At 36.0% G+C, this 27,904-nt stretch overlaps 1 protein-coding gene across 2 annotated transcripts in view; it reads left to right on the plus strand.

The window, feature by feature from the left end:
• LOC132109884 (protein diaphanous homolog 1-like) overlaps window positions 1-27,904 on the plus strand; it is a 117,839-nt gene that overhangs the window by 75,422 nt on the left and 14,513 nt on the right. For both annotated transcript variants that reach the window (XM_059516279.1, XM_059516280.1), the window contains 8 exons: window positions 20,670-20,768; window positions 20,920-21,014; window positions 21,557-21,658; window positions 22,440-22,679; window positions 22,933-23,062; window positions 23,657-23,780; window positions 24,095-24,260; window positions 26,670-26,811. In XM_059516279.1, the coding sequence (XP_059372262.1) occupies window positions 20,670-20,768; window positions 20,920-21,014; window positions 21,557-21,658; window positions 22,440-22,679; window positions 22,933-23,062; window positions 23,657-23,780; window positions 24,095-24,260; window positions 26,670-26,811 (1,098 nt within the window). The remainder of the gene's footprint in view (window positions 1-20,669; window positions 20,769-20,919; window positions 21,015-21,556; window positions 21,659-22,439; window positions 22,680-22,932; window positions 23,063-23,656; window positions 23,781-24,094; window positions 24,261-26,669; window positions 26,812-27,904) is intronic.

Here is a 27,904-nt window from a genome sequence, read left to right on the forward strand (position 1 = left end):
CCTCAGATAAACTCTTAAATGTCAAAGCTGCTCTCAAACTCTGGTGACCAATAATTCATAACCATAGATTACAGTTCACCCATAAAATGTGCGAGTGTGAAGAATTAGTGCTATCTCTGCTCTGTGTGTGTGTGTGAGTCTCAGTCCCTTTGAGGTCTGTTCTTAAGCGCTGGAGTGTCACACTGCCTCTGGATCTCATGTTTGTCTCTGGTCTGCAGTTATCTCATTATAAGGCTCATGGAGCGCTATGCTGTCTGACGGTCTCTCTGCTGGGCTCCAGGGTTCCACCCTCACAACAGTGTGGAATCAGAGCTGATAATCCCTGTCATCTGGATTAATTAGGACTTTCTTCTGTCAACTGATCGCCTTCATCCATGAGTTGACTCTCTCGCTCGCTCTAAAACTTGTTTAATAGCTGGATTACATTGCAAACTGAATTTGCATTTGCCGTTAAGCCTAGAGTATACTTTAGCCACCCACGTTCCACGATGGTCCATGCACTGTTTGTGTGGTGCAGTTTTCTTCATCAGAGGTGTGCGGGACATCCGCACAGCTTTGTAAGTATCTTCAACCATGGTTGACTGCAGAAGGACAGGTTCAACATTTACGCAGTACCGCCTGGTGGATTCGTTTGTCTCAACATTTACCGAATACAAATGAAGATTATCCGCACTGTAACAAAAATTGGGCTGCATGCAGACAGTCCATGTACAACAACACAGAAATGAGGTGAATGCGGAGACTGAACGAGTCCGCTAGGTGATGTCGTGCATGTGTCGAACCCATCCATCTGCAGTTGAGGATACTCTGAAAGCTTTGCGAACTAGGGATCAACAGATATTTTCAGGGCTGATATCGATTATTACAAATCAAGTTAACCAATAACCAATACTTTGAACTATAAATATATATATATATATATTTATATATATTTATATTTATATATATATATATATATATATATATATATAGGTTTTGAAAATGACCGAAACCGATAATCATAAAAATGATCTTGGGCGCCAATAATCGGTCAACCTCTAGTGCTGACACAGCTGCACACTTTACTTTCCCTCTCTCACTTTTGTGTATTTCTGCCCACTTTTTCTTTTTTCCTCTATTGCAGAATCTTTTTATCTAGTTTGTCTAATATGATGTTTGCAAAATCAAGAGTCGTTTTTAAAAATGTATGAAGCCCTAGTATTAAAGGAACTCCTTGACAATGATCCACAATGCCCTAGCAACTACATTGTATTGTGCTAGTACATTCTACACAAGCAAACACCCTAGCCACCATCCAGAGCATCTTAGCAACTGCATAGCAACACCCTAGCTACTGCCCACAACACTCTAGTAGGAACCACCCAGAACATCATAACAACACTCTACCAGCCACCCAGAACACCTCTGCAACCCCATGAGTACATCCTGGCAAAAACAAACACAATCCCTAGAATGGTGCAAGTGAGTTTACACAAGCAAATACCCTAGCAACCACCCAGATCATCTTGGCAACCATATAGCAACACCCTAGCAACCACCCAGAAGACCTTAGCTATAGCAATGTCTAGCAACCAATAACAACACCTTTGAAACTAAATAGAAAAACCCTGACAACAGTATACAACACCCTAGAATGGTGCTCTTTAGTTTTACACAGACAAACATCTAAGCAACCGCATAGCAACTCCCTGGCAACCACACACAACACCCTAGCATTGTGCTAATAAATTGCCTAGAATAAAAACCTAGAATTTGTTAGCCACTGCATAGCAACACCCAGACCACCTTAGCACTAGCAACATATAGAAACCTCCCAGAACACCCTAGCATCAGGCTGGTTAGTTTTGTATTTATTTAATTTTTTAATTTTTTTTTTTTACACATAAACACCCTAACACATTTACTTAATTTTGTTCTTTGGTATCAAGTTCTGATGTTCTTTTATTGAATTTCCTAATCTGGTCATGTGTGCCTGTGCTTGTAGTATATATCAAACCTTATTGATTGGGAAAATATGTCGTAGATGTCCTCCCACATCCCATGAGCTCTCATACGAGACTGTGTGAGGTGCTTCTGTCTCTTTCATTAGCTGTGTGTGTTAATATTTTAGGCAGGTGTGTGAGGTTGTAAGGTGTGAATGTTAGAGTGAATATTTCAGGTGTGTGTGTGTGTATCAGAGAGTCTCATTATATCAAACCCTCGGGCCTCAAACCTCCAACAAATTTGCTGTGGAACTACACACACATTGTCTGTCTCTCTCTCTGTCTGTCTCTCCTGTCCCTTTGAGAGCATCTGCCTCGCTCTCTGCTTCATTATCTGCTTCTCCCTGAATTCTGACCATCACTCACTCCAATCTAACACACCTTGAGAGAGAGTATGTGATAGTTATGACTGGGAGTGTGTGTGACATGAAACTGTTAGTAGTCTGTGTATGTGTGACAGATGCAGATCGACATGATGGTTTTGACAGGCTGTTATGATGATGTCTTTAGTAATGTGAAATCTCTTGAGTAAAAGCGTCTTTCTGTCACCTGATCTGTATTTCTCTCAAACTTTTTCTCTTAACATCTTATTAGTTGTATTGGTTGTTAATTTGTGTTATTCTACAGTGCTTTTTAATTCTTCTTTCTAGGGCTTGCCGTCGACTAAAGATTTTGCTGGTCGACTTGTAGTTGTTCATTTTAAGCATTAGTCAACTAATTGAACATTTATTAATAAACCATTTAAATCTTTATAATGAGACTTTTATTGCTTACATTGCCTAATTAGCGCTCAAGCACACATAAAGCTTGCCAAAGCGCAGAAGTAATGATTATGAATGTATCAGGGAAAAACAGTAAGGAGGTTGCATTAATATTTTATTAATTTATTGATAAATTAGTGCTTATTTATTTTTGGCTTAAGAGATGAAGTAGGCTACACTGACTTGTCATCTCCGCAGTAGTGGATGCGCCTGTATGCATGTTTCATATGGATTACATAATATGACAATATTTGTTTTCCATTTGAATTGTTTCATCTGAAAGTAGACATTTCGCTCTCTATAGATATGTTTTTCATATTTGTAAGGCGGAAATACACAGAGTTTCTCACTCAAGTTCACAAAAACCAAGGCATTGCATTATTTTACAAAAGCACAACTTTTTGTTATTATTCTGATTGCACACAAATAACCGTACGGTCTTTACTGATTCAAGAGATGAATTACTCTTATCTGTATGACCAAAAGGAACTTAAAAAGTGGAGTATTTTAAGAGCAAATGAAAACACTGGCGCCTCCATCTGTGGCACTCGCTACTGTTCAGTTCAACACTACGCACAGACACTTGAACAGCATGCATTTTTCTAGGTTAACATTAGATTGAGCGGCCATGTAAAGTTATTTATAACAGCATTATTAACAAAAATGCATTTGGAAAAATGCAATGCTCAATATGGCCACTCAATCGCAGGAAGCCCTGCCTTCTAAATGGAAGAGCCTGACGTTAGAAGTCCCGGTTTCTGTAGAAACAGTCAGCATCCTGAGAAGCGCACTTAGGACTGCACATGCGCACTGCACTGGCTGATCTTGCCTGAAAAATAAGCTTTTTATAACGCTATTTGAGCAAACAACATTTATGACATTTATGACATTTGTTGTCAGATTTCTTTGGTGGTTTTAAATATGAAATTTAATCTTAAGCTTAGTGAACAGTTTTGGAGAATTTGATGTTTCCCCATTCCAAGAAAAATGAGCTGCACTTGCATGCCTGAGAGGCGTTTCAAAGATGGCCGCCGAGTGACATGACATGTCTTAAAGAGATTTTGGTTTAACACGGGTGAATTCCATAGTTATTACATTGAACGCAGCACCCTATTAACCACTCAGAACACCTTCACAGCTTCATAGCTACACCCTAGCAGCCACCAAGTATACCTTAGCAACTATATCAGTGCCCTATTAACCACCCAGAAAAACACTTTTGTATCTTCATAGCAACACCCTGATAACCACCCAGAACATGTTAGGAACCACATAGCAACCTCAGCAACCAAACCAAATGCAGCAACCAGCCTAAAATGCTGTTAGTGAGTTTTACACAGGTGAATAACCCATCAACCACCCACAACAGCTTAGTAACCACAGAAATTCCCTGGCAATCACACACAACACCCTAGAATGGTGCTAGTCAGTTTTACACAGAAGCCACACAAAACACCTTAACAACTGCATAGCAACTGTATCTGTGCCCTAGCTACCATCCTGAACAAAATCGGTGACTATTGAGGACTAGAAGTCTAATTAGCACACAGGCATATTTCATTCTCTTGCTATGCTTCTTCACTAAAGGCTGTTGCAAAAAACTGTGTTGATAAAAAGCTTAAAGTGCGTTTTCATTGTTTTCTGCTGACTTCAGTGCTACAGCATATGTGCAGCAAAAATATGTGTGTTTTGTGTGTGTGACTTCAACTTGCATTATGAAAGCCAGAATTGCCTTCACAATGAAGCATTTTTTTCTATATTAGGACATGTTAATTGTTCTTGTAATTCAATAAACTAAATTATATATACTAAAACGTGGTATTGAAATGCAAAAAGTCATATGTGAGCAATACGTTTAGGGAATAGAAATTGTCTCAGATTAAACCATTTTGCTTCTGTGTGTGTGTGTGCGCTTGTGTGTGTGTGTGTGTGTGTATCGAGGGCAGCATTTGCCTGCAGTTATTTTGCCTCTGATTCAGCCTGTTGGTGCTGAAACAGACACTAACACACACACACACACACACACACACACACACACACACACACACACACACACACATCCAGTGTATAACAAGTTATTTCCATCTCTTTGTATCTGAACTGGCCAAAAGCAAAACGAGTGTGCATGAGAATTTGAGAATCATGCATGAGAATCTCTTTCACGCTTGCTGCTGTTTCAATGTTATGGATTTAAGTTTATCATCTAAATAGAGACTGTCACTGGCATTTTATTTAGAAAATCTGGACACTTTTTTCAGTCTGGGATGGAGTGACTGATGTCTGTCATTAGCGCTGGATGATATTAATGAGCTTTTAATGGATCAGATTCACTCATCTTTCTGACAGAATTCTTTTCTCTCTCTCTCTCTCTCTCTCTCTCTCTCTCTCTCTCTCTCTCTCTCTCTCTCTCTCTCTCTTTCTCTCTCTCTGTAAATGTGTGTAAATGCACAAGCTCCATTAAAACCATCATCATGCACGATTCAGACCAGAGAGAGAGAGAAAGAGAGACAGTCTATGAATAATACAGGCTGGTTTGAGAAACACATGTTCTCTGGCCATGTGCAAATGTAAAAGTGCTTTACAGACAACTGCTAAACGTCACCAAACATCTGAAACTCTCTCTCTCTCTCTCTCTCTCTCTCTCTCTCTCTCTCTCACTCACTCACTCACTCACTCACTCACTCACTCACTCACTCACTCACTCACTCACTCACTCACTCACTCACTCACTCACTCACTCACTCCACTCCACTCCACTCCACTCCACTCCACTCCACTCCACTCCACTCCACTCCACTCAATTCAATTCAATTCAATTCAATTCAAATGAGCTTTATTTCCATGACTTGCACAGTATTGCCAAAGCATTGCCCATTCCATGAATAAGGAATAAACTATTATATAATACATAAACAAAACAAGAATAGATATGTAAAATAATTAAGTAAATAAGTACATGTATACTTCTTTCTTTCTTCCACAAACAAGAAACAAGAAAAATATGTGCAACAAATGTACGCGAATATGTTATTTGTGTTCAGGTCAAAGTGTAAACGTGGAGGAGACAAATTGTTGAAAAAAAGTTATTTTAGTTTCCTTAGTGCACAAAAAACTATTCTCTTTGTGGGGGTGGGGGGGGGGGTTGGTTAGCTATAATAATCCTGGTTTTTCACTAGAGGATGGTCTTTAAATGGTGATGCTGTTACTTATAATTGAAAATAAATTTGTCAATATCAGAATTCAATTTGCCTTGCAGATTCATAACTGTACATCTGTCAAGCTGGTTTCTGAAGGCATAATTATATGCCAACATGTTTGATTTAGTTTGAGACTGCACAATGCAATTGATTAACACATAAAACCTTGCAGAAAGTTAGTATCAGAGAGTAAGAGAGCGTAAGGACGGCATTGACCCATATGTGGCGCTGCGCTCTGAACATCACCTCTGAATCCTCGCTCTCGTCTCTCAGTGAGGTGGGTGTTAATTGTAGGGTCCGCTCTGACAGCAGTAATTAGCCGTTGACCAGACCTTTATTCCTCTAATGACTACAGACTCTCGGCAGGAGGTTGAGTGCGAGTGTGTGATTATTTTTAGTGAGCACACACACACCTCCAGACATTGTTCCTCTGAGATTCACATCAGTGAAAGGGTGAACTAATAGTTCTGTGAGGAAGAGTTCACCCACACTACCTTCATCAGCCGCGTGTCCACAGATTGCTGGTGGGAGGAGAGCCGAGAACATGCTTTCCGATGGAAAGAGAAAGAAAAGAACAAATTACACTTTTATAGCCGTCTGCCACCATCACCACAATTACTGGTCGTTCAGAGAAAGAGAGCGCTGGGTTTTCATGTGTAGAAGAGTGTGGAAGATCACTAAAATAAACTCTGGAAATGATTTGTCAAATGAATTTATTTCTTCTAAATGCCATGTGATGCAGACGCACCACTATGGTGTATGATAGGATACTCACAGCTTGTTTGAATGGATGCTGTGAAAGGCAGACTGACTGCTGTTTGTCGTCCTGTGGGTTATGTTCAGAGATCTTTTATTAGGACAGACACTGTTGATTATGTTAATGGTACTTATCCAGCACATTAATGTTAATTTACAATTTTTAAATTGAAGTACTTAAATTTATTTGAAAATTGCAACATAACATTTGTTTGTATTTATTTATCATTTTAAATAAGTGGCAATTCACAATTTTGAAATGCTTAAATATAAAATTGCAACAAATTTATTTATTAAAGTATCTAAAAATATCTACGTTCAAGTATTTAAAATATATTACAGTGTAAGTAATTCATGTAATTCTTGATTTTAAAAACAAAAAAACTAGAATTTATTAGAAAATTGTAATATAAAGTATTTGTTTGATTCCTTATCTTTAACTCAAGTACTTAAGTTGAATTGAATTGATTGTAATGTCATACTATCATTTTATTTATTCATTTATTTATATTCAAGTAATTAAATTCAAGGACTTTAAATGTAATTGAGTATTGTAATATAATTACTTTTTATATTTATTTTTTACATTTAAAATGTAAAATTCCTTTTGAAAATTGTAATATCATTTTGATTTATTTTTATGTATTTATTTCTATCAAGTAATTCAGGTATTGAATTTTGAAACATTCTTAATTACAATTAATAGTCTCTATTTAATTGAAACATACAAAATATACGGAAAAATAACAGCAACAAAAAAAATAACTCTTCAGTTGACAACCTATATTGTAAATTGTAATCAAGCAAAAATAAAGTATCCAAGTTTCCTCAAATATTTGCAAACATCAATTCAAAAATTATTCTGATGATTGGTGATGTCTTTTTATAATTCGGATGTCTGTGAGACACTGCTCATCTGTCAGAGTGATGGAGAATCTCAGTGTAGCATGAGATGATGTTCAGTCCATGTTTGATGTAACATGACACATGTTGACATGATTTATCGGACAGAAATATGATTATAACAAGTCTTTCTGTTTGTATATATCCTTAATACTCTTGTATTAATCCAGCTTTGTGTTTTATGTGTTCATAATCCACTTGTGTCTATCAGACAATCTGTCAAACTGAAGATTCCGTGACCTCCAGCCATTTTCTCTCTTTCTCTCTCTCTCTCTCCCCATTCTTTCATTTGTACTTCCACCTTGTTTCAGTTTCCATGGGCATTTCTCCGTCGTTAGCGTAACGCCCTCATGAAAACCTCTAGAGTATTTGCGGATTTCATCTGTGTGTGTGTGAAGGTCATATTAAGGGCAGTGCATGCTGGGATTGATTGTAATCATCTATATTTGTGTTGCTGCTGTTGTTTGCTCCAGTTGTTTGTTCGATGGATTCTCCTTCATGCTGTGTGTTTGTTTATCCCTCCTTTTTCCTCTCTTTTCCTCCACTGTTATTCTAGCCGTCTTTCTCTCCCTTGACATTTTCTGTAATTGAAGATTGTTATATACTTGATATTTTGCATGCGTGTAAAATGTAGCCCATCTTTCAGTGAGTGCGGTGTTTGTGCGTTATTTCTCTTCATTATTTCTTTCTCTCGTTTTGTTTTTGCGTTTTCTTTTGCTCGTTCGTGCTGTGCTCATGCATTCTTTCTGCTTGTTTGCGGTTTTTAGTCGTTCATTAGTTCATTCTTTCCTTTTGTCATCTCTGTGTTGTTTTTGTACAGTATGTCTTTCTCTCCGTCTGGTGAATTATATCAGCTGTTGTTTCGGCTCCCATGGACACTGAGTATTTCGGTCTTAATTGTGCACTCTGGGCCCACGTCCCCCCCACACACACACACATGCAAACTCTCGCGCCGCGGTGTGTTCTTGTTCCTGTCTCAGACGCGTCATTGCGATGGTGTCCATATTGATGGTGGTGAAATGATCTGTCTTGCTTTATAAAGCTTGTGAAAACACACATACACACACAGATACAGTTCAGAAGGAAAGTGTGTGTGGTCTTTTTTCCCTTCATTTTTCAAGTCAGTCTTGTGTGGCACTGCTGTCAAAAATATAATCAGAGAGACAGAGGTGTCGGCGAGCAGAGGAGAAACTGTAGGAGGTAAAGAGAGAGAGAGAGAGATGGAGTGCAGAGGGAGGAAAAGCATTAGAGAGAGAGAGAGACAGGAACAAGAGAAAGAAACAGACAAAGAGAGAGACGCTTGTATGTGTTTCCAATTACCAGTCAAAGTCACCTTCTCTTTCTCTCCTGCATGTTTGTGTTTTTCATCATGTATTTTTAGTGTACTAGTGAATACATGTGTTTGATTTGTTCAGCCGTATGTGTGTGTGTGTGTGTGTGTGTGTGTGTGTGTGTGTCCTCTTGAGGAAAGACTGTAGCTCCGCCCCCTGCCTGTGACCTCATTAGAGTGACCTCATTAGAACCACGATATGGAGTGACTCTTGATTAACAGACCACTGTCTCCCTCATACACTCTTACTCAATGTCCTTTCTTCATCCAGAACTCAGAGAGAGAGAGAGAGAGAGAGAGAGAAAGCGATACTAAGGCTTATTTGCTCTTGAATAGAGCTGAACTCAAACTCAAACTCCTGTAAGTGAACCATAAATAATAACCAAAAACAGCCAACCAAAGTTAGAGAACTTTTAATATGAATTCATGTTGAGAGGGATTATGGACCAATGAGATTTCATGGTGGGTGGGGCCTAACAGCTTTTATTGTTTATTGTATCTCATTTAGTCAATTTTGGTGTTGATAATTTTCAGGCCAATTTTAATTTATAGAATATTAATAATTATATAAATAGAAAATATTACAAAAATGTAATTATATATATATATAAATATATATATGAAATTGCACAATTCTAAAGTTTGAAAGCGTTCAAGTTTGTTTGAAGCGTTCATCTTTAAGTCAAACTCTTGCGTGTCGTTCTCAGAGCCCTGAATCAAGTGAGACACACACCGAGTGTGAAAACAAGTGGCACAGAGAGAGTCATTACTTTTAAAGCTCTTCACTCGAGTGTGTGTGTGTGATGGTTTCTCTCTGGTTTTATGTGTTTCTGCTTCAACTCTTTCCATCTTGAGCTCTCACGTTTGACTGCTTCCGTGTGTGTGTGTGTGTGTGTGTTTAGAGTGGTTAGCTGCAGGTTTAAAGTTTTATAAAGCTGTCAGTTCTCACTGATTTTCATTTCAGCGGGTGAGTGAAGATGACAGACGCTCTGAAGTGTGTGTGAGAGAGTTGTGCTTCACCCGTGTGTGACGACTCATAACACACCCAGCTCACAGACAGACAACATGAGGTGCACAGCTGTAGTTCACACACCTTCAGCACAGTATCAGAGTCGGTGTGTGCTCATATCAGGGTCAGGTCTCATTCGTGTTTGCCTCTAAACTGTGGTCTGCTTTAAAGATAAGAGTAAGAACATACAGCGAACCATGTTGGTATCAGGTAGCATTATTGTTTTTTATTAATTCAATCATCAGTCTAGTTAGGCCAATTTAAGATTATATCAATGTTTAGTACATTTTTCTGAGTAAGGTTTTAAAAGTACTACAAGTACACAGATCTATTTAGAATGTTAGTGTTTTAGCATAAATTCTTCATTGGAGTTTTAATAAAATAAAAAGTATATTTTTTATTTGTATCATTGATATACTATTATAATTTTATTAATGTTTTGAATTAGATTTTTGGTTTTCTCTTCATCTGTAGTTTTTGTCCTTTTTATTAGTTATTGATCGTTTGAATATGTATATCATTTTTATTTATAAATTTGAGTTATTATAGTACTTCAAGTTAAAATAAATGAAAATGAGAAATGCTGCCCCGGCAACTTGCTGAAATAAAAATAGGTTTCAAGTTAAATATTAATTTATTTATTTTTTTATCAGTTTGAAGTGTTCATTTTTTATAATAAGCCTGAATAAAAATATAGAAAAAGAACAATATTAATATATTCATTAAAATAATTTATGCCCATATTATATATATTTTTTTATATTTAATTGTGTATAATTATATATATATATATATATATATATAAATAACATAAATGAAAATCTTTTATTATTCACCATTATCAAAAAGCAAATGCTCTTCAATATTTTTGTTTACATCTAATCAAATGAATTATTATTAAATGGAAAAAGGTGTAAATACCTTATTTGTTATTATTAATTGTTAATATATAGGTAATAATTATTGATACAAAAAAAGTCATGTTTGCCAGAATTTCTTGTAATATGTTTGTCTTTGTTTTTAATCGTATTTGTAAGATCCTAATCCTTGGGGAGAGGATCTCACATTTGATTTGTGTGTGTGTGTGTGTGTGTGTGAGCAGCTGGTGTGTTTAACTTCAATCATTGATTTCCCAGTAGATCTTAAGAATATAACATCTGTCTCTCTTTTAACCTGAACTATATTGAGCAGATTAACCAGTCCTAAACCAGTTCACACACACATTCAAGCATTTCTGCTCATGTTTTAGAGTATCTGATTGACAGATGCTCAGATGAATGGATTTGTGTTTGCTTAAATGTGAATAACATGTTCATGTACTAATTGTCTGCATCCTTCCAGTGCTTCTAGAGGCGTGTGTGTGTGTGTGTGTTTGAACACGTGTACTTTATGCATGCATGCATTATGTTTTCTACACACCCCTGGCTTGGCCTGGTCAGAAATCTTGTTGGTTTTTGTTTTCCACTCGGATGAGTTGACAGGGGCAAAATTAAACCTACAGCTAATACACAAACACACTCACACACACTAGTTCCCATGTTTCTGCTGATGAGGTTACCTCAGTTTTCTGTGCGTTTGAATTTTACTGCATTTTAGGTTTAGAGAATCAATCCCATGATCTTGCTATTGCTCTACTATTTCAGCTAAAGTTTCTAAGCAAATTGAAGAACACATACAAAAAATATTACAATGTCTTGTTAAACACAAACTTTTGAAGAGTAATGTGTGCCTGTTTACAGATTTATTTTATTTTTTTATTTTTTTAAAGAATTTCTTGGCTCAACAAAAGCAGTCCATATATATCACCAGGATGTTCAATTAAAAAAACATTTGTGTTCCACATAATAAAAGGCAAATGGTTCTGAAATGACATTAGAGTGAATAAACGATGACATTTTTGGCTGAAATATCCTTTTAATCCATCATATGATATTGCGGATGTGTGTGACGGTCAGTCAAGCCAAGAGCATAAGCTTCTTTCTTTCTTTCTTTCTTTCTCTCTAGTAGAATAGAAATGTTCTTATCCTTTATGGCCAGTGAAGGAGGCCAGATCCCTGGAGGATGGACAGAGAAAGACGGAATAAGAGATAATGTGCTTCTGAAGGTTGTGTGAGTGTCTGCGGCGCTGGTGTCTGTAATTGGATGGTCCACTGTGAACTCCAGTACAGAAAGAGGTCAAACAAACCAAAGCATCTCAGCGAGACCCTTAGGAGATGGCTGACGGCAGGCTGGCTGTGTGTGAGTGTGTCTCGGAGAGAGAACATCACAACAAGAGACTGTGTGTGACTTTATGACAGGCATAAAGAACACACACAGTGACGTGATTGTTTAAAGAGACAGATCACCTGAAAGTATCATCATCATCATCTTTTTTCAGATGTTGCATTGAAAAAAGCTGCATGAACATTCCGAGAATTGACTTATTTTGTGTTTTCTGAAAAATCAAACTCGTAGTTTTTTATGAGACTGTCTCTTTAAGACCGACGTTTTCGGTTGTCTCAGATTGAAAATGCACATGCACTTACAGTCTCCTTGAAGTGACATTTGATGTGTGTGAGGGAGAAAGAAGCAGAAATCATGTTGTTGAGTGTTTCTGTAGGGCAAACCCTGAGCTGGTCTCTTGTGGTTGTAAACAGTGCGTGCGTGTGTGCGAGTGTGTTTGTTGGCGTTTCTGTTTGGATCAGATGCCTGAAGGCTCGCTTAAAGCAGAGAATGAGAGAACAAACACAGATACAGAGTTTGAAAATGATATGTGTGTGTGCACATGTGTGTGTGTGTGTGTGTGTGTGCGCGCATTAGAGGTGTAATGGTACACAAACATGATGGTTCTGTACAAACCTCAGCTTTGACGTCACGGTTCTGTATGGTTTCGCTACAGCGGGAGAAAAAAATGAAAACTGTTTTTACTAAACAAATTGTTCATTCTTTAAATAAATTAAAAATATATTTACAATGTTCTTGGGGATAAGAATCTTCCTCATGTTATGCACTAAAATTAGGTTGACCCCTTTTTGCATTACTATAAGGGTACAATTTACAACACAGCCCGAACTTAAATTTAATAACAAATTATTTTGAAATATAATAATCAACACTCAAATTTAAAAAACGAATTATTATTATTAATAATAATAATAATAATAATAATAATAATATGTTTTGTATTTTTTTGTATTTTTACAAATACAAAATTTTTTTTAAGAAACTTTTATCAATCCAGGGATGCATTAAATCGATGAGAAGTGTCAGTAAAGACTCTTGTAATGTTACAAAAGATTTATATTTCAAATAAATTACAATTTACATTAAATTCACATAGAAATCAGTTATTTTAAATGTAATAATAATTGTAGACTATTAGAATATTATTGATTTTACTGTAATTGTGATCAATTTAATGCAGATATTTCCAAATTATATATTAGTATCCCAAGTTAACATTAAGTTCTATAAATGATTATTGTATATTTCCAGTTCATATTTCAAATGATAATATTCTATAATTAAACAAATCTGACGATTCTCTAATGTTGGTCACATAGCTTGCAGAAACAAATATATAAAAATATATAATTTGCTTCATATATTAGTAAAATATTTAGTAAGTGCTTTAGGTAACAATTCAGTATAGGGATCAATTCTCACTCTTAACTAGTTGCTTATTATCATGCCTATTATATAAAGCACATATTCTGCATCCCTAATCCTAAATTTAACATCTACCTTACTACGATAAGCAGCAAATCCGGAGGCAAAAGTCATAGTTAATGGTTTTTCAATAACAAGAATTTGATCATAAAATAAAGTGTCTGCTTTATTTAGATTTTGAAATTTAATTTTAATGAATTACTTATTCTCTCTTTCCCTCACCCAGTCACTAGAGGGCAGTGTTTTCATCAATCACACTGGATTGTTCATTTCACACACACAGTGACATTGATGAAGTGTAAGTTGTAACAGCTGTTGTTTAAGAGCCGGCAGTGTGTGTAATTACATGTTGAAAATACACACTGGTCTATTTACACACACACACACACACACACTTGTGTATCTTTCGTATCTGCTGCATTCACACTGACCAGAATAAATCCTGTTAGAAAGATCTGTGTTATTGATGTCCTTGAGTGTGTGTGTTTAATTGTTTATTGAAATGTGTGTTTGTGTTTGCACAGATGTGGATCGATGTGTTTTGTTCCTCCTGTGTGTGTGACCTTCATATTTGTGCGCACAGTCACCTCAGCATCTTATTAACTTCTCAACATCCAGAGTGTGTGTGTGTGTGTGTGTGTGTGTGTGTCCCCTGCAGGCTCCCTGGAGCTCTGAGCTGTGAAGGAGGGACAGATTGACTGAGTCATAGACCAGTTTCACTTATTACACTCGCGTGTGTGTGCGTGTAATTAGGTTGCTGTAATTGCTGTAGTAAATCTTGACGTGGGTCTGTGTGTGACCGGATGGAGCATTGATTTAAAATCATTACTCTGTGTGTGTGTGTGTGTGTGTGTGTGTGTGTGTGTGTGTGTGTGTGTGTGTGTGTGTGTGTGTGTGTGTGTGTGTGTGTGTGTGTGTGTGTGTGTGTGTGTCTGTGTCTGTGTGTGTGTGTGTGTGTGTCTGTGTGTGTGTGTGTGTGTGTGTTTGTGTCTGATCAGTAATTCAGGTCGTACTGTGTTTGTGCGTCACTGATGCAGACCTTCATGGCCAGAGGAGCCGAGGAGACGCACACACACACTCTTTCTCTCTTGAGGTCACTTAGTTCCAATGTCACAGTCAAGAAAACGCATTAAAATGTATATGCCAAAAACAACTTAATCACACTTACTCTCCATCCTTTGAAGGACTGTTTGTAATTACACATTTTAATTGAAAGAAACGAGTCTGTGTGTGAGGAAAATCTCAAATCTCATGCTAGACTTTTTTCCATTGGTAAACTCTTGACAATTTTTTATTTTCTGTAATCAGTCTAAATGTTAAGTGAAATGCTGCAGTTCACAGTTGCTCCAGTAGATGTCAGTATGACACCACAAATAGAATACAGTCAGCCATACTGAATAAACACCTAATATATGCTTTTCCTTTATACACCAATATCCTTTTAATGTGAAATATTGATGTTGTTGATTTGGAAGAATAAATGAAATGAAATGAACATTAAATATATAACCTACTTATTTTAAACTATCCTTAGAACAAATTATGTTCTCTCTTAACCTGTGACTGTAGAAGATGAACAATATAACTGTAGAAAATGAACAATATAACTGACTATTGACTGTGAGTCAGTGTTGTTAAATTAAATATAGTGTTGTTAAATAAATTAAATATTTAAACATAATTATTTTAATACAATAATGCCATATATATATATACATTAAAACTAATTATTTTCACTATTTGTGTGTGTAACTGTACACGACGAGCATACAGTAGTTAACTGACAATTGAATGTGGTTTTGGCATTTTGTTTAATATAATATAATAATTTACTTATTTAAACATGTTTATATCTCAGGATATTCATTTCTTAATAATCTCTTTTTACCCTTGTTATATTTGTAAACCTTATATATATATATATATATATATATATATATATATATATATATATATATATATATATATATACAAAACATGGTATAGAGTACAAAAAACATGGTACAGTTTGAATTGATGCTATTAAATATTTTTGTAAATGCCGTCTACTTTCTTTTTGTTTTTGTCTTTTTAAGAAATTATTTAAAATAAAATTAAATTATCTTTTAAAGATAATAAAATTATCTTTTTTGTGACTTTTGCACGTTTTGGTTGTTATTTTATTCAATATCTACTAAATATCTCTTCTTAATATTTATTTACACTGCAGTTGCACTGTACATGCACCAGGGGTGCGCAAGTGAGCACACTCGAAACCCCGCCCACAGTCCGTCCCCCTGTGTCTAACCCTCCCATTTCCTGTGGGTCCACCCCGCCCCCGTCACACCACACCCTGCCATCTGGCACTGAGTCACCCCTCCGCTCCCCCTCCTTCTCTCCGCTCTCATTCCTTCTTTCCAAACAAAAACAGGATGAAGGGCCCCTTTCAGCTCGAGGTTACCCTCAGCAACCAGAGCCCTGGAAACTCCCAGAAACACACACACACACACACTCTTGAACATTTAAAGTTTAAAGGGACAGCGTCTCTCATCAGCTGCTGCTGTGTTTTACATTTAAAGCCCTAAACAACGACCACCTGCTCTCTTTCTGTCTGTCTCCAGCATCTGTCCCTCTTTCTTCTCATTCTTTCTTTGTATCGAACTCCCTGCATTCCTGCTGGCAGCGAGTTAGTTTTCTATTAGATTACTGAAGTACTGTGTGTGTACTTGCTGACAAGCACATTCCCTTTCTCTCAAGAGGAGAAACATTCTTTCCTTAAATCTGCTTGTGTGTCTTTAAAAATGTGTAATGAAACACTTCAACTGTTGCAAATTAGATTCTCAGAACAGAGCAAAGTTTCCATTTTAAAATCAACATATTCTTTACTAGTTACTACAGGACAGTAAATCCACAAAGGAGAGTTTATATATATATATATATATAGAGAGAGAGAGAGAGTATATATATGATATATAAACTCTCCATATATATATATATGAAAAGCTTCAGTAACTTTACTTTTAAACTTTACTACAGATTTCAAAAGCAAACTCTCTGAGGTAAAGTTTAGTGTTTTGAAGTTAGTGCTGCAGTGAGTTATTTCGACCACTAGAGGCGCCAACGCTCCACCATAAACTTCCACAGAACAAAGGAGGCTGTCATCAGTACATTTTACACTAAAAATACTCTCTAATGAAAGAGAGCCAGATGAAAGAACACAGTTTCTGTCTGTGCGAGTGGATTGCATTGAGCTTGTGTGTGGTTTGCTGATTAGCTGGAGTTCACTCGCATTCACGTTAACATGCTGGACGTGTCTGTCTGTCTCTCTCTCTCTCTCGCTGTGACCTTCCACTCGCATAAACTATTGCCTTGTATGGGATATTGCCTTGTGTGTGTGTGTGTTTAAAATGAGATCAGGAGTTCCAGAAACAGCAGACATGATGACTGTGGTTTACGCTAAACTAATATACACAGAAACACAATGATTTGCATGTAAGACAGACAAAGAGACAGAATTGGAAAATAGAAGTGGAAAAACAGCTGGACACTTACAGAAATAAACATTGTGTGTGTGTGTGTGTGTGTGTGTGTGTGTGTGTGTGTGTGTGTGTGTGTGTGTGTGTGTGTGTGTGTGTGTGTGTGTGTGTGTTAATGGTTTAAAGTATTTATAGTTTGTCCCAAGAAGTGAGCTGAATGTAACTATTCCTCCCTTTTTAAAAACATTTGAGATATTTTGTCATTTGGTGAGTATACACGCATATAATATACAATATAATACAGTATATTAAGATATGTTACCATATGTATATACTGTGTATTTTACGTGTGTGTTTAAGTTCTAAAAGTTCTCTTGTATGTTTTAGTTTTGTCTGTAGTCATATTTGTCTTTATGGAGGGGAAAAAAGCAACAATGATAAACGATATGTCCTGAATGGAAGGTGTGTGTTGGAACTCTTTTGTATGAAGCAGTTGTGTACTGAGACTGGAGTCCATGAGAGGAGGATAAAAGCCTGAATGGATGAAAAGACCTCAGGCAATACAACAATACAAAAGGCAGCAGGAGTTTTACAACACAATCCAGAAACAATAACATTAAAGAGCATGTGTTTGATAGTTCGTGAATGTGCAATCTCACACACACACTCTTAAATGTAATGTTAATATAACACAGATGTGCTGTAGTCGTCCTGCAGTTCTCATTGTGACCTGCAGAGGCACCATTGGCTCACAAATGAGTTTTGGGTTCTCATCTCAGTGTGTGTGTGTGTGTGTGTGTGTGTGTGTGTGTGTGTAGGAGAGAGAGAGAAAGACCAGCAGCCATTTTGAACACAGATCCCATTTTATGAATCACAGGCAGAGTATGGGGGGTGACTGTGCCATGTGTGTGTGTGTGTGTGTGTGTGTGTGTGTGTGTGTGTGTGTGTGTGTGTGTGTGTGTGTGTGTGTTCTCGGCTGAGTGCAGAATCAATCACACACTTACCCACTGACAGAGATTTCAGGCTATAATGTGCGATAGATAAGCAAAACTCTATCTAGTATTTACTTTCTTTTTTTATTTTTCTTCAAAACTCAGTCACAAATTTAAGATGTTTATAATTTAAGTTCGTTTTTTCAGTACGAATCATGCATAGTAAGGAAAGACAAGTTGATTTATATACAGAAGCACATTTCATATACAATGGTAATGAAAAAGTGCTTTACATAAATGGGATTTCTAATAAAGTATACAAAATGCGTTAAATCTGAAAATAACAAATGAGTAAAAAAAAACTATTATTCAATTTAAAATGCATTAAAAATTCTGAAATAGATATTTCGTCTTTTTTGATGTTGTCAAGTCTGTTTTCTTTGTATTTCTGAGTTATAAAGGTAACAATGTATTTTTTCAATCCACTTTATTCCAACAAAATAGAATCAAGAGGAAAAACTGGAATAAAATAAATACATATTAAATGAAACATTTTAAATTTGAAATGTTGCCTTAGCAAATAATTGAAATTAATACATAAAATATTCATAACATAATTCAAACTAAAACTGAAGTAATTTATTAAAGCTAAATGAACCGACCTAAAGAAAAAGTAAAAAGTCTTTAAAATGTTAAAAATAAGTAAGAAAAAAAAAAAGAAAAATAAGAAATAATATAAGAATACCAGGACCATTTATAAGAGGCCATTGCATTACTCTACATTCATATATGCTATACTAGCTATACTTTTTGATGATTCATAAATCAGGTAAATATTATCTCATTTAGAGTTTGATTCATGTAAATGTGTGTCTTACATAAGTGAACATGAGCAGCCATTCTTTAAGACCTAATGTGTAAAATTGAGAGTGAAAGAGTGTGTGTGTGTGTGTGTGTGTGTGTGTGTGTGTGTGTGTGTGTGTGTGTAATGTAATCCAGAGCTACTCACTCTCTTGAGCGGCTCCATATGCTGCTGTAAATCAATACACACACACACACACACAGATGCCAGACACAAATGTACTGCTCGGAAATGAGGTACAGAGAGAAAAAAATAAGTTTGAAAGGAGCCTGAAAATGGAGGAGAGAAACTATTCAAAGAGAAAGAATAAAAGACAGACGTGGACATGAGCGAGAGAGGGTGGAAGAGAATTACAGGGCAGACTGCAGATAGAGATGAGGATGTTTATCTAATCTTCATCGTGTGTTTCACTGATTATTACATACACTCACGAGATGATGGTCATCTGATGCTGTGTGTGTCCGTGAGGTTTCTCTGGAGACTTCAGTCTTCATGTTTCATTAAAGCTGTCAGGCGTTTGACTCTTGACCCTGAGTCCTGACCCCTGACCTCTGACCTCCTTCTGCTCCTCACAGTCTGTCTTTAGATCAGAAATGCCAGCACACTCATGTTTGTGTGTGTACAGAGATCCTTTTCTTTTCTGTATTAGATACTTCCTATGCTATTTGAAGTTGTTAAGTCTTTTATTTGTTATAATAATTATAATTATTTTGAGCCATAAATAATTTTTTGTACAGCTATCATGGTCAGTAAAAAAAAAACTTGTGCATGACCTATTTAAACAAAAAATGCCTTTTTTTTATTAAAGTTTTTTTCTTTTTGTATTTCACTTTAGTAGTTATTCGTCATTTTTTTTTTTTTATTTTTTTTTTTTTTGTATTTCAGTTTAGTACTTTGATGTAGTCTTGATATTGTAATTATTAAAAATGGTTTTCTGTCAGAAATAGATCTGAAATTTGATTAATGAAGTATAATTATTAAATGAAAAATAAAGACAATAAGAAATAAAAATGGAAATATACATAGAAATAGAAATAGAAATATATTTTTATTATCTATTAAAAATCATATTCTGTATTTAAAATAAAGCCAGAATAAAATTTATTCTAAGTAAAAAAAAAAAAAAAGTACTAAAAGTACGAAGTGCTAAAACTCAATCTAAATAGAAATATTAAAAAGCTCAAATTTGAGTGCTAAATTACTGAAACTATATAAATATAGAAAAATTTAAAGCTAAAAATAAATATAAAATAACTAATAAAATTGATGAAGGCACTTAAAATTGTTAAAACTAAAACAAAAAATATTAAATCTCATAATAATAGGATTTAAATTATACTAAAATAACACCATGATGGTGTGACGCATACATACACATACAAGTATTAAAACCAATCTAATCTCTAAAATAACATGTTTGATAAACCGAATGTGTGAAAATTATGAAACAGTTTGAAACTGATGTTTAAAGTACTTCTAGATCAAGTCTAGCAAATACAACTCCTGGACGTTGATGTCACAATACTTGATGTGTCATAGCAACTCATTTATTCCCTATGACATCAGTTAAATATCATGTGAGGGTGTATTACATTTTTACATTCATGCATTTAAGCGACTGACAGTGCATTCAGGGAACACATTTTTTTAACAGTATGTGTGCTCCCTGGGAATCAAACCCACAACCTTTTGTGCTGCTCATGCAATGCTCTACCACTGAGCCACAGGAACACCTTATATGTGTCCAGCCTTCAAGAAACATCATTTTCAGGGAATTTCTGAACCCGAGGCTCAGGAGTATTTACCCTCTCTCTTTCTTTCTGTCTTTTTCTAGGTAAGAAGGATCAAGAAGCATCTGAGGAAAAGAAAAACGCTCAGAAGAAGAAGGCCAAAGAGCTGAAGGTGCTCGACTCCAAAACATCCCAGAATCTGTGTGAGTAACAGCCGAGCATGAATCTTCATTCAGATGTGAAATATCTCACTAGTTTAACATCGTAATTTATAGTGTTGTTTACTCAAAACTCTGTGTGTGTGTGTGTGTGTGTGTGTGTGTGTGTGTGTGTGTGCGCGCGCTTGTGTTGCAGCTATATTCTTGGGTTCAAACAGGATGCCTTACGAAGAGATGAAGAATGTCATCCTGGAGGTCAATGAGAAAGTTCTCACTGAAAACATGGTGCAGGTAGAAAAGTGGATTGATATTTAGTGGATTTTTTATTTTATTTTTGTGGAAAGCAATCCAGCCTAACTTGTTATAATGCATATTTAATTTTGCATGCAAGAAAACAACTTATGTTGAAGTCAAAAGAAAATTCAACCAATAATTACTTTGTATAAAAGTTTGTTTTTTTTGATATTATTTAAGATCTGAGATCCTTCATCGTAACATGAAGGACATTTCAAATGAAAGAAAAATTCCTCCTATTTTTGTTTTTTTGGGTGAATTAATCTTTAGTGCTATTCCAAATTAATGTTGTTTAAATACTAAAAATGTTTCATTTGTAATATTTTATTAAAAAATAACTTTTATTAGAGTCAGTTTTCATTGTCCAATCAATTCCCCATTATATAAATCAAGCCCCACCCTAAAATACAGTTGAATATTGTGTTTTGCGTCAGAAATGCAAATGTCTCTTATGCAATAACACAAAAACGTCTGGTGGACAAAAACAGTGAAACTGGCATCATCTTTCTTGTGCTAAACAGCTGCTGCGTGTTTTTCAGAGTTTGCTGAAGCTGCTGCCGGAGCAGGAACTACTGAACACATTATCAGAGATGAAAGACGAGTACGAGGAGCTGGCTGAGTCTGAACAGTTTGGAGTCGTGGTGAGAGAAACACACGTATAAGCACTCCTGTAAAAATTTATAGTGTATACATACATCAGACATTTAGCCATTGAAAAATTCAGCTTGTTTTGATTTAAAAATATGTATTAGCACTCCAGTGACTTCTCACAAACATTCACTCAGATACAGGAGTGTAGCGTCTTTGCTACAAATGGGATGCGCTTTCTGCCGTCTCGGTTTTGAGCAGGAGCGCTTCACAAAAAATTACCAAAATGAACCGAAACTCAGGGAATATTTGCCTCACAGACATGAGAAATAAATCTATAGAATGCTTTAAACTACTACCTAAAAAAATAATAATTCAAATCGAGAAAAAAAAAAACACTTTCATTATGTAATCTGTAAAGTTGCGTTTCTCTATAAAGGTGTCCAATGAAGAGATAGTAAGTCAGGATCTCAACTCACTGACTCAGAAAACACCAGTTCATAAAAAATAATAAAAATATCTCCTTACAGTTGTGCCAAGATTGTGTTTGCATGCGGTACAAATAGCCTACAGTGGCATTTTAGTATCATATTGGTAAAAAATATGATTATAAAATCAGGTTATATGCATTATACGTGTATGTGAAAGTTAATGTGAAAATTCCATCTACAAAAAAAAAAAACAAAAGCCTGTGGCATCCAACCTATTATTCTTCACATTTAACACGAAAACAGCAATAAAATATAGGCTCCCATACTTTGTAAAAATGTTTTGCATATGGTCCCGAGGCTGATATCTGACGAGGCTCAGATACATGTGTATATCTCACTGTAGATCAGTTCAGTGAAGCGTCTGAAGCCCCGTCTGACCTCCATCCTCTTCAGACTTCAGTTTGAGGAGCAGGTGAATAACGTCAAGCCGGACGTGGTGGCGGTGACGGCCGCCTGCGAGGAGCTTCGGAAGAGCGAGAGCTTCTCCAAACTGCTGGAGATGACGCTGCTGCTGGGAAACTTCATGAACGCAGGATCACGCAACGCCAAAGCTTTCGGCTTCAGCATCAGTTACCTGTGCAAGGTGATTTCCAACATCTACATTGAGTTACTATTACATTCTGTGTTCATCTGATGTCTTTCTTAAGAGTATCTTTTTTTACTTCATTTGATAGCTTGTCTGACATATCTAATAGTTCTCTTTCTAAAGAACGTGTTTTGTGCCTCTTAAAGCTTTTGTAATGTAATGAGACAACAGTTTGTACCCTGTTTTCAAAAAAAATCCTGATGTGTTTGTCACCACAAAGTTAGCAGTAAACAAACGTGTGTGTGTTTAGTTGAGAGACACTAAATCAGCCGATCAGAAACAGACTCTACTGCACTTCCTGGTGGAAATATGTCAGGAGCAGTATCCTGAGGTCATGACCTTCTCAGAGGAGCTCATCCACGTGGAGAAAGCCAGCAGAGGTCTGTCTCAGTCTCATCAATGGTTCTTTTATAAGTTTATATAAACTAGCATTCAAAAGTTTTAGTCATTAAGTTTTTTTATATATATATAATTGAACAAAGAGGAATTAAATTGATCAAAAGTGACATTCATGATGTTACGGAAGATTTCTATTTCAAATAAATGTTGCTCCTTTAAAATGTCTTTTCTAAAGAATCCTGAAAAATCAAATATATCACAGTTTCCACAAAAATATGAAGCAACGCAAGACATTGATAAAAATCAGAAATGTTTTTTGGGCAGCAAATCAGCATATTAGAATGATATCTAAAGGACCATGTGACCCTGAAGACTGGTGTGATGATGCTGAAAATTCAGTTTTGATCACAGAAATAAATTACATTTTTAAATATATTACAATAGAAAACATGTATTTTGAAGTCTAATAATATTTCACTATATTACTTTTATTTTTTTACTGTGTTTGAATGAGTAAATGCACCCTTGCTAAGCAGAAGAACTTCTTTCAGGATCAATAAAAATAGTTTGAACTGTGCTTCCAATCTTATTTCAGAACAGTTATGTATTTCTGTTCATCATCTTCGCTCTCTCAGTGTCGGCAGAGATGCTTCAGAAGAATCTAGATCAGATGGGAAAGCAGATTAAAAACCTGGAGAAAGACATCGAGACTTTCCCCCCGCCGCAGAGCGACAGAGACAAATTCGTAGAGAAGATGACCATATCCTTTATTTCCCCCCCCGGCCTGTTGCATTACAGGAAGTGTCACTTTGGTTTCCACAGTCATTTCCTCAAACAATAATGCTATAAAAATATATGGTCGATTATCCATTGTGACATCACTTCCTGTTTGGGTTCCGGAACAAACAATAGCTTATGAATTCATGAATGGACGTTCATGAGGATGTTTGTTCTAGAACTTGCTCTCTGATGAGGGGAAAAACAACTCATTGAATGGTATAAATAGTATAAATATAAATGTTGAGTTATAGTGAATCATAATAGCGTGTGATTTTCCTTGACAAAGTTGTGTACAGTTTTGTAGCGACGGCTGGAGAGCAATTTGAGAAGCTCAGGCTGATGCATGAGAACATGGAGAAGCAGTATGAGGACTTGGGCAAGTACTTTGTCTTCGACCCCAAGAAAATTAGTCCAGAAGAGTTCTTCGGTGACCTCAACAACTTTAGGAACATGTTCCAGGTCAGTACACAACCAGCGGTCGACTGAAAATATGACCAGTTAACCTAGGTTTCTTGGTTTCTTTACATTGTTTCTCGGTCTTATTGTGAATAACTCATCAGTGCGTGTTAGATGTGGCCCTGGACCACCAAACCAGTCATATTTTTATACATCATCTGAAAGCTGAATACATAAGCTTTCTATTGATTTATGGTTTGTTAAGAACTGTGATACAACTATTTGAAAATCTGAAATCTGAGGGTGCAAAGATATGAAAATACTGAGAAAATTGCCTTCTAAGTTGTCCAAATGAAGTTCTTAGCTATGCATATTACTAATCAAAAATTAAGTTCTGATATATTTATGCTATGAAATTTACAAAATATCTTCATGGAACATGATCTTTACTTAATGTCCTAAGGATTTTTGGCATAAAAGAAAAATAAATAATTTTGACCCATACAATGTATTGTTGGCTATTGCTACAAATATACCTGTGCTACTTATGACTGGTTTTGTGCTTCAGGGTCATATAGTCTTCACAATTTTTCATCAAAATGTAATAACTTTGCTTCTTTTGTGCATGACATTAGCAGTCTCACTTAAAACCCTAATTTAGTGACTTTTCATCATCCAATCAATTCTTCATAATATAAATCAAGTCCTACAATAGTATACATATATATTAGGGGTGTAACGATACGCGTATTCGTATTGAACCGTTCGGTACGAGGCTTTCGGTTCGGTACGCGGTTAGACCGAACGGTTCGTTGGACTAATTAATTATATTTGGAAAATAAAAAAAAATTGTGAAATGTAATGATATGCGTTCAACAAGGTAGCCCAATAACCCAAACGACGTAACAGGCAACGCCCCTGACACCCCCGAAGAAGAAAAAAACACCAACTTATATGTTTATGTTAGGCTACTCAGTCAGGCGCTCGCTCACTCAGTAATACGCGCTGAAGGCTCGTTGCAAAATGGCCAATGTGTTTAACAGACCAGAAATAGAAGATCCTCCAATAACCAACAGGTCTGGTGTTTAGGTGCACTTTGGATTCCCTGTAAGCTATAATGGTGATGGCAAGAGAGTGGTGGATAAAAAAAACAACGATATGTCGCATCTAGGGTACACCAGCGGGAATACAAAAAATAAAAAAAAAACACCAGTGGGAATACTTGAAACATGTCAACTCATTTACGCCGACATCAACTTAGTGTGTCAGTATCTGGGAAAAGACGGAAACAAGGAGAAACATACATGCAACAAACTATCCCCGCAGCATTTAGACAGACATTTCCAACGGATTCAAACAGGGCAAAAGACATCACCACGGCGATTGGTAGGCTACATTTACGTTATAGCCGCGGATATGAGACCTTACTATTTACCATTCATTCTATCATCACCATTATAGCTTACAGGGAATCCAAAGTGCACCCAAACACCAGACCTGTTGGTTATTGGAGGATCTTCTATTTCTGGTCTGTTAAAGCATTAGCCATTTTACCACGAGCCTTCAGCGCGTACTGAGTGAGCGAGCGCCTTACTCTGTAGTGGAAAACGTAGGTTTTAAGAACATGCTTAATGTAATTGAGCCCCGTTACAATATTCCTTCACGAGCCCATTTCAGACAGACCGTAATTCCTGTTCCATACCGTACCGTACCGTACCGACCGTAGTTCCATATAAAAAGTTACATCTTTGTATTTGTTCATAACTACTACAATAATATAACAATTTCATTTTTTTTTATAAGGAGCTGTTTTTGTTTTATACAGTATGCTGCTAAGAAAACACCATAGAAGATGGGTAAAGAATAGCTCCATCATTGTTCAATGTAGAAAAATAATTAGTTTTAATAAATAAAACATTTTTAAAAAATCAAGGAAATTTATCTGCCAATTTTTTCTTTTTGCTGTATCTAAAACGTACCGAACCAAACCGTGACACCAGTGTATCGTATCGAACCCAACCGTGAATTTTGTGAACCGCTACACCCCTAATATATATATATATATATATATATATATATATATATATTCTATTTCAGCTTAGTAATGCAACGTACTGTAGTACAGAATTAAAATTGAGTAATAAAGATCAAATATTACATTTGAAATTAGTATGTTACATTACAAAGTAGTACATTTGCATTTCTGTGTATAGACAGTATTTATGCACACACACCTGTGCTGTGTGTTTGTGGCAGATGATTCGGTCATCAGTCTGTTTAGTACATTAAAATGTCTTTCGTCTAGACATATTCTCTGTGTCATAAAGGGCAATAGACTCAAAACACACACTTATCTTATCCGTTCATCATAACGCTTCATAAACCGTATTCTCCTTCAGCTGAACAAACACAAGCAGATGTGAATCAGAAATCTTAAGGTCACAACTTAACTTGTGTGTGTCTGTTTTACAGCAAGCGGTGAAAGAGAACCAGAAACGGAAAGAAGCAGAGGAGAAGATTCGTCGAGCCAAACTGGCGCGAGAGAAAGCGGAAAAAGAGAAAGAGGAGAAACAGAAGAGAATAAACGCTGGACAGATTCCCAACATCAATGATGGTAAAGATTCACATTGTGTGTGTGAGACATATCCAGGTCACATTTCTCTCCCAACTTCATTTTCAAATGTTATTCATTTTCTTCTTTACTGCTTTCTTTTCCTGGTTTTGGGGTGAAATGTGACCTGGACATGCTCTTGTGAGATTTAGACCATTTTGAAAAAATCTCTGTAGCTCTCCTCTTTCCTGACACGTATTCTTCTTGAACACAGTTTTCTCCTTTTTCCCGTCACACACTGATTCACACTTAACATTTAATGTGGATCATGTGAAATCATTTGGCCACAGTAGTATATCTAATAAATAAGCTGTCTCTCTCTCTCACACACACTCTTTTTGTATGCGTGTGTGTGTGTGTGTGTGTGTGTGTGTGTGTGTGTGTGTGTGTGTGTGTGTGTGTGTGTGTGTGTGCGTGTGCGTGCGTGCGTGCGCGTGCGTGTGTGTGTGTGTCTCTCTCTCTCTCTCTCTCTCTCTCTCTCTCTCTCTCTCTCTCTCTCTCTCTCTCTCTCTCTCTGACCTACTTTTCTCGCCTGGCTGTAGTTTGAAACTTTTGGGGCTCCAAATTTCCACTCTCATTATTTCTGCAGACCTGTGTGTGTGTGTTTGAGGGAGAATGATACAAAAACATGGGTTAAAGTCCCATTTGTTGACATTAGTTAATACATTACCTAACATGAGCTAACATTAACTGATATATTTACAGCATTTATTAATCTATTAATATTGGTTAGAAATTCAGTTCTGTTAAAATTCAGTTGTTCATATTTCATGATAGTTTATTAATCTTTGGATTTAACAATAAGCACTTAAGATTAATAAGTGCTTATTGTTAGTTCATGTTAATCAAAGTGGTTATTGTATATAACTAATTATAGTTATTATTTATTGTGGTTATGTTATTTGTATTTATTTTTTACTTGTTTTTGTTTTTTAAACGCTACTATTTAGCTATATATTTTTTTTTCCAGACTAAAAAATTATATTACTTCAATTAAGTTTAGTTAGACGAGTTTACTGTATAGTTGCTTTTGCAGCTTACAAACCAGTCATATCAACTTAACCAACATATTCTTATACATGCGGCAGCCCAGACA

Source organism: Carassius carassius, chromosome 29 (genome assembly GCF_963082965.1).
Source record: "Carassius carassius chromosome 29, fCarCar2.1, whole genome shotgun sequence".
Taxonomy (NCBI): Eukaryota; Metazoa; Chordata; class Actinopteri; order Cypriniformes; family Cyprinidae; genus Carassius; species Carassius carassius.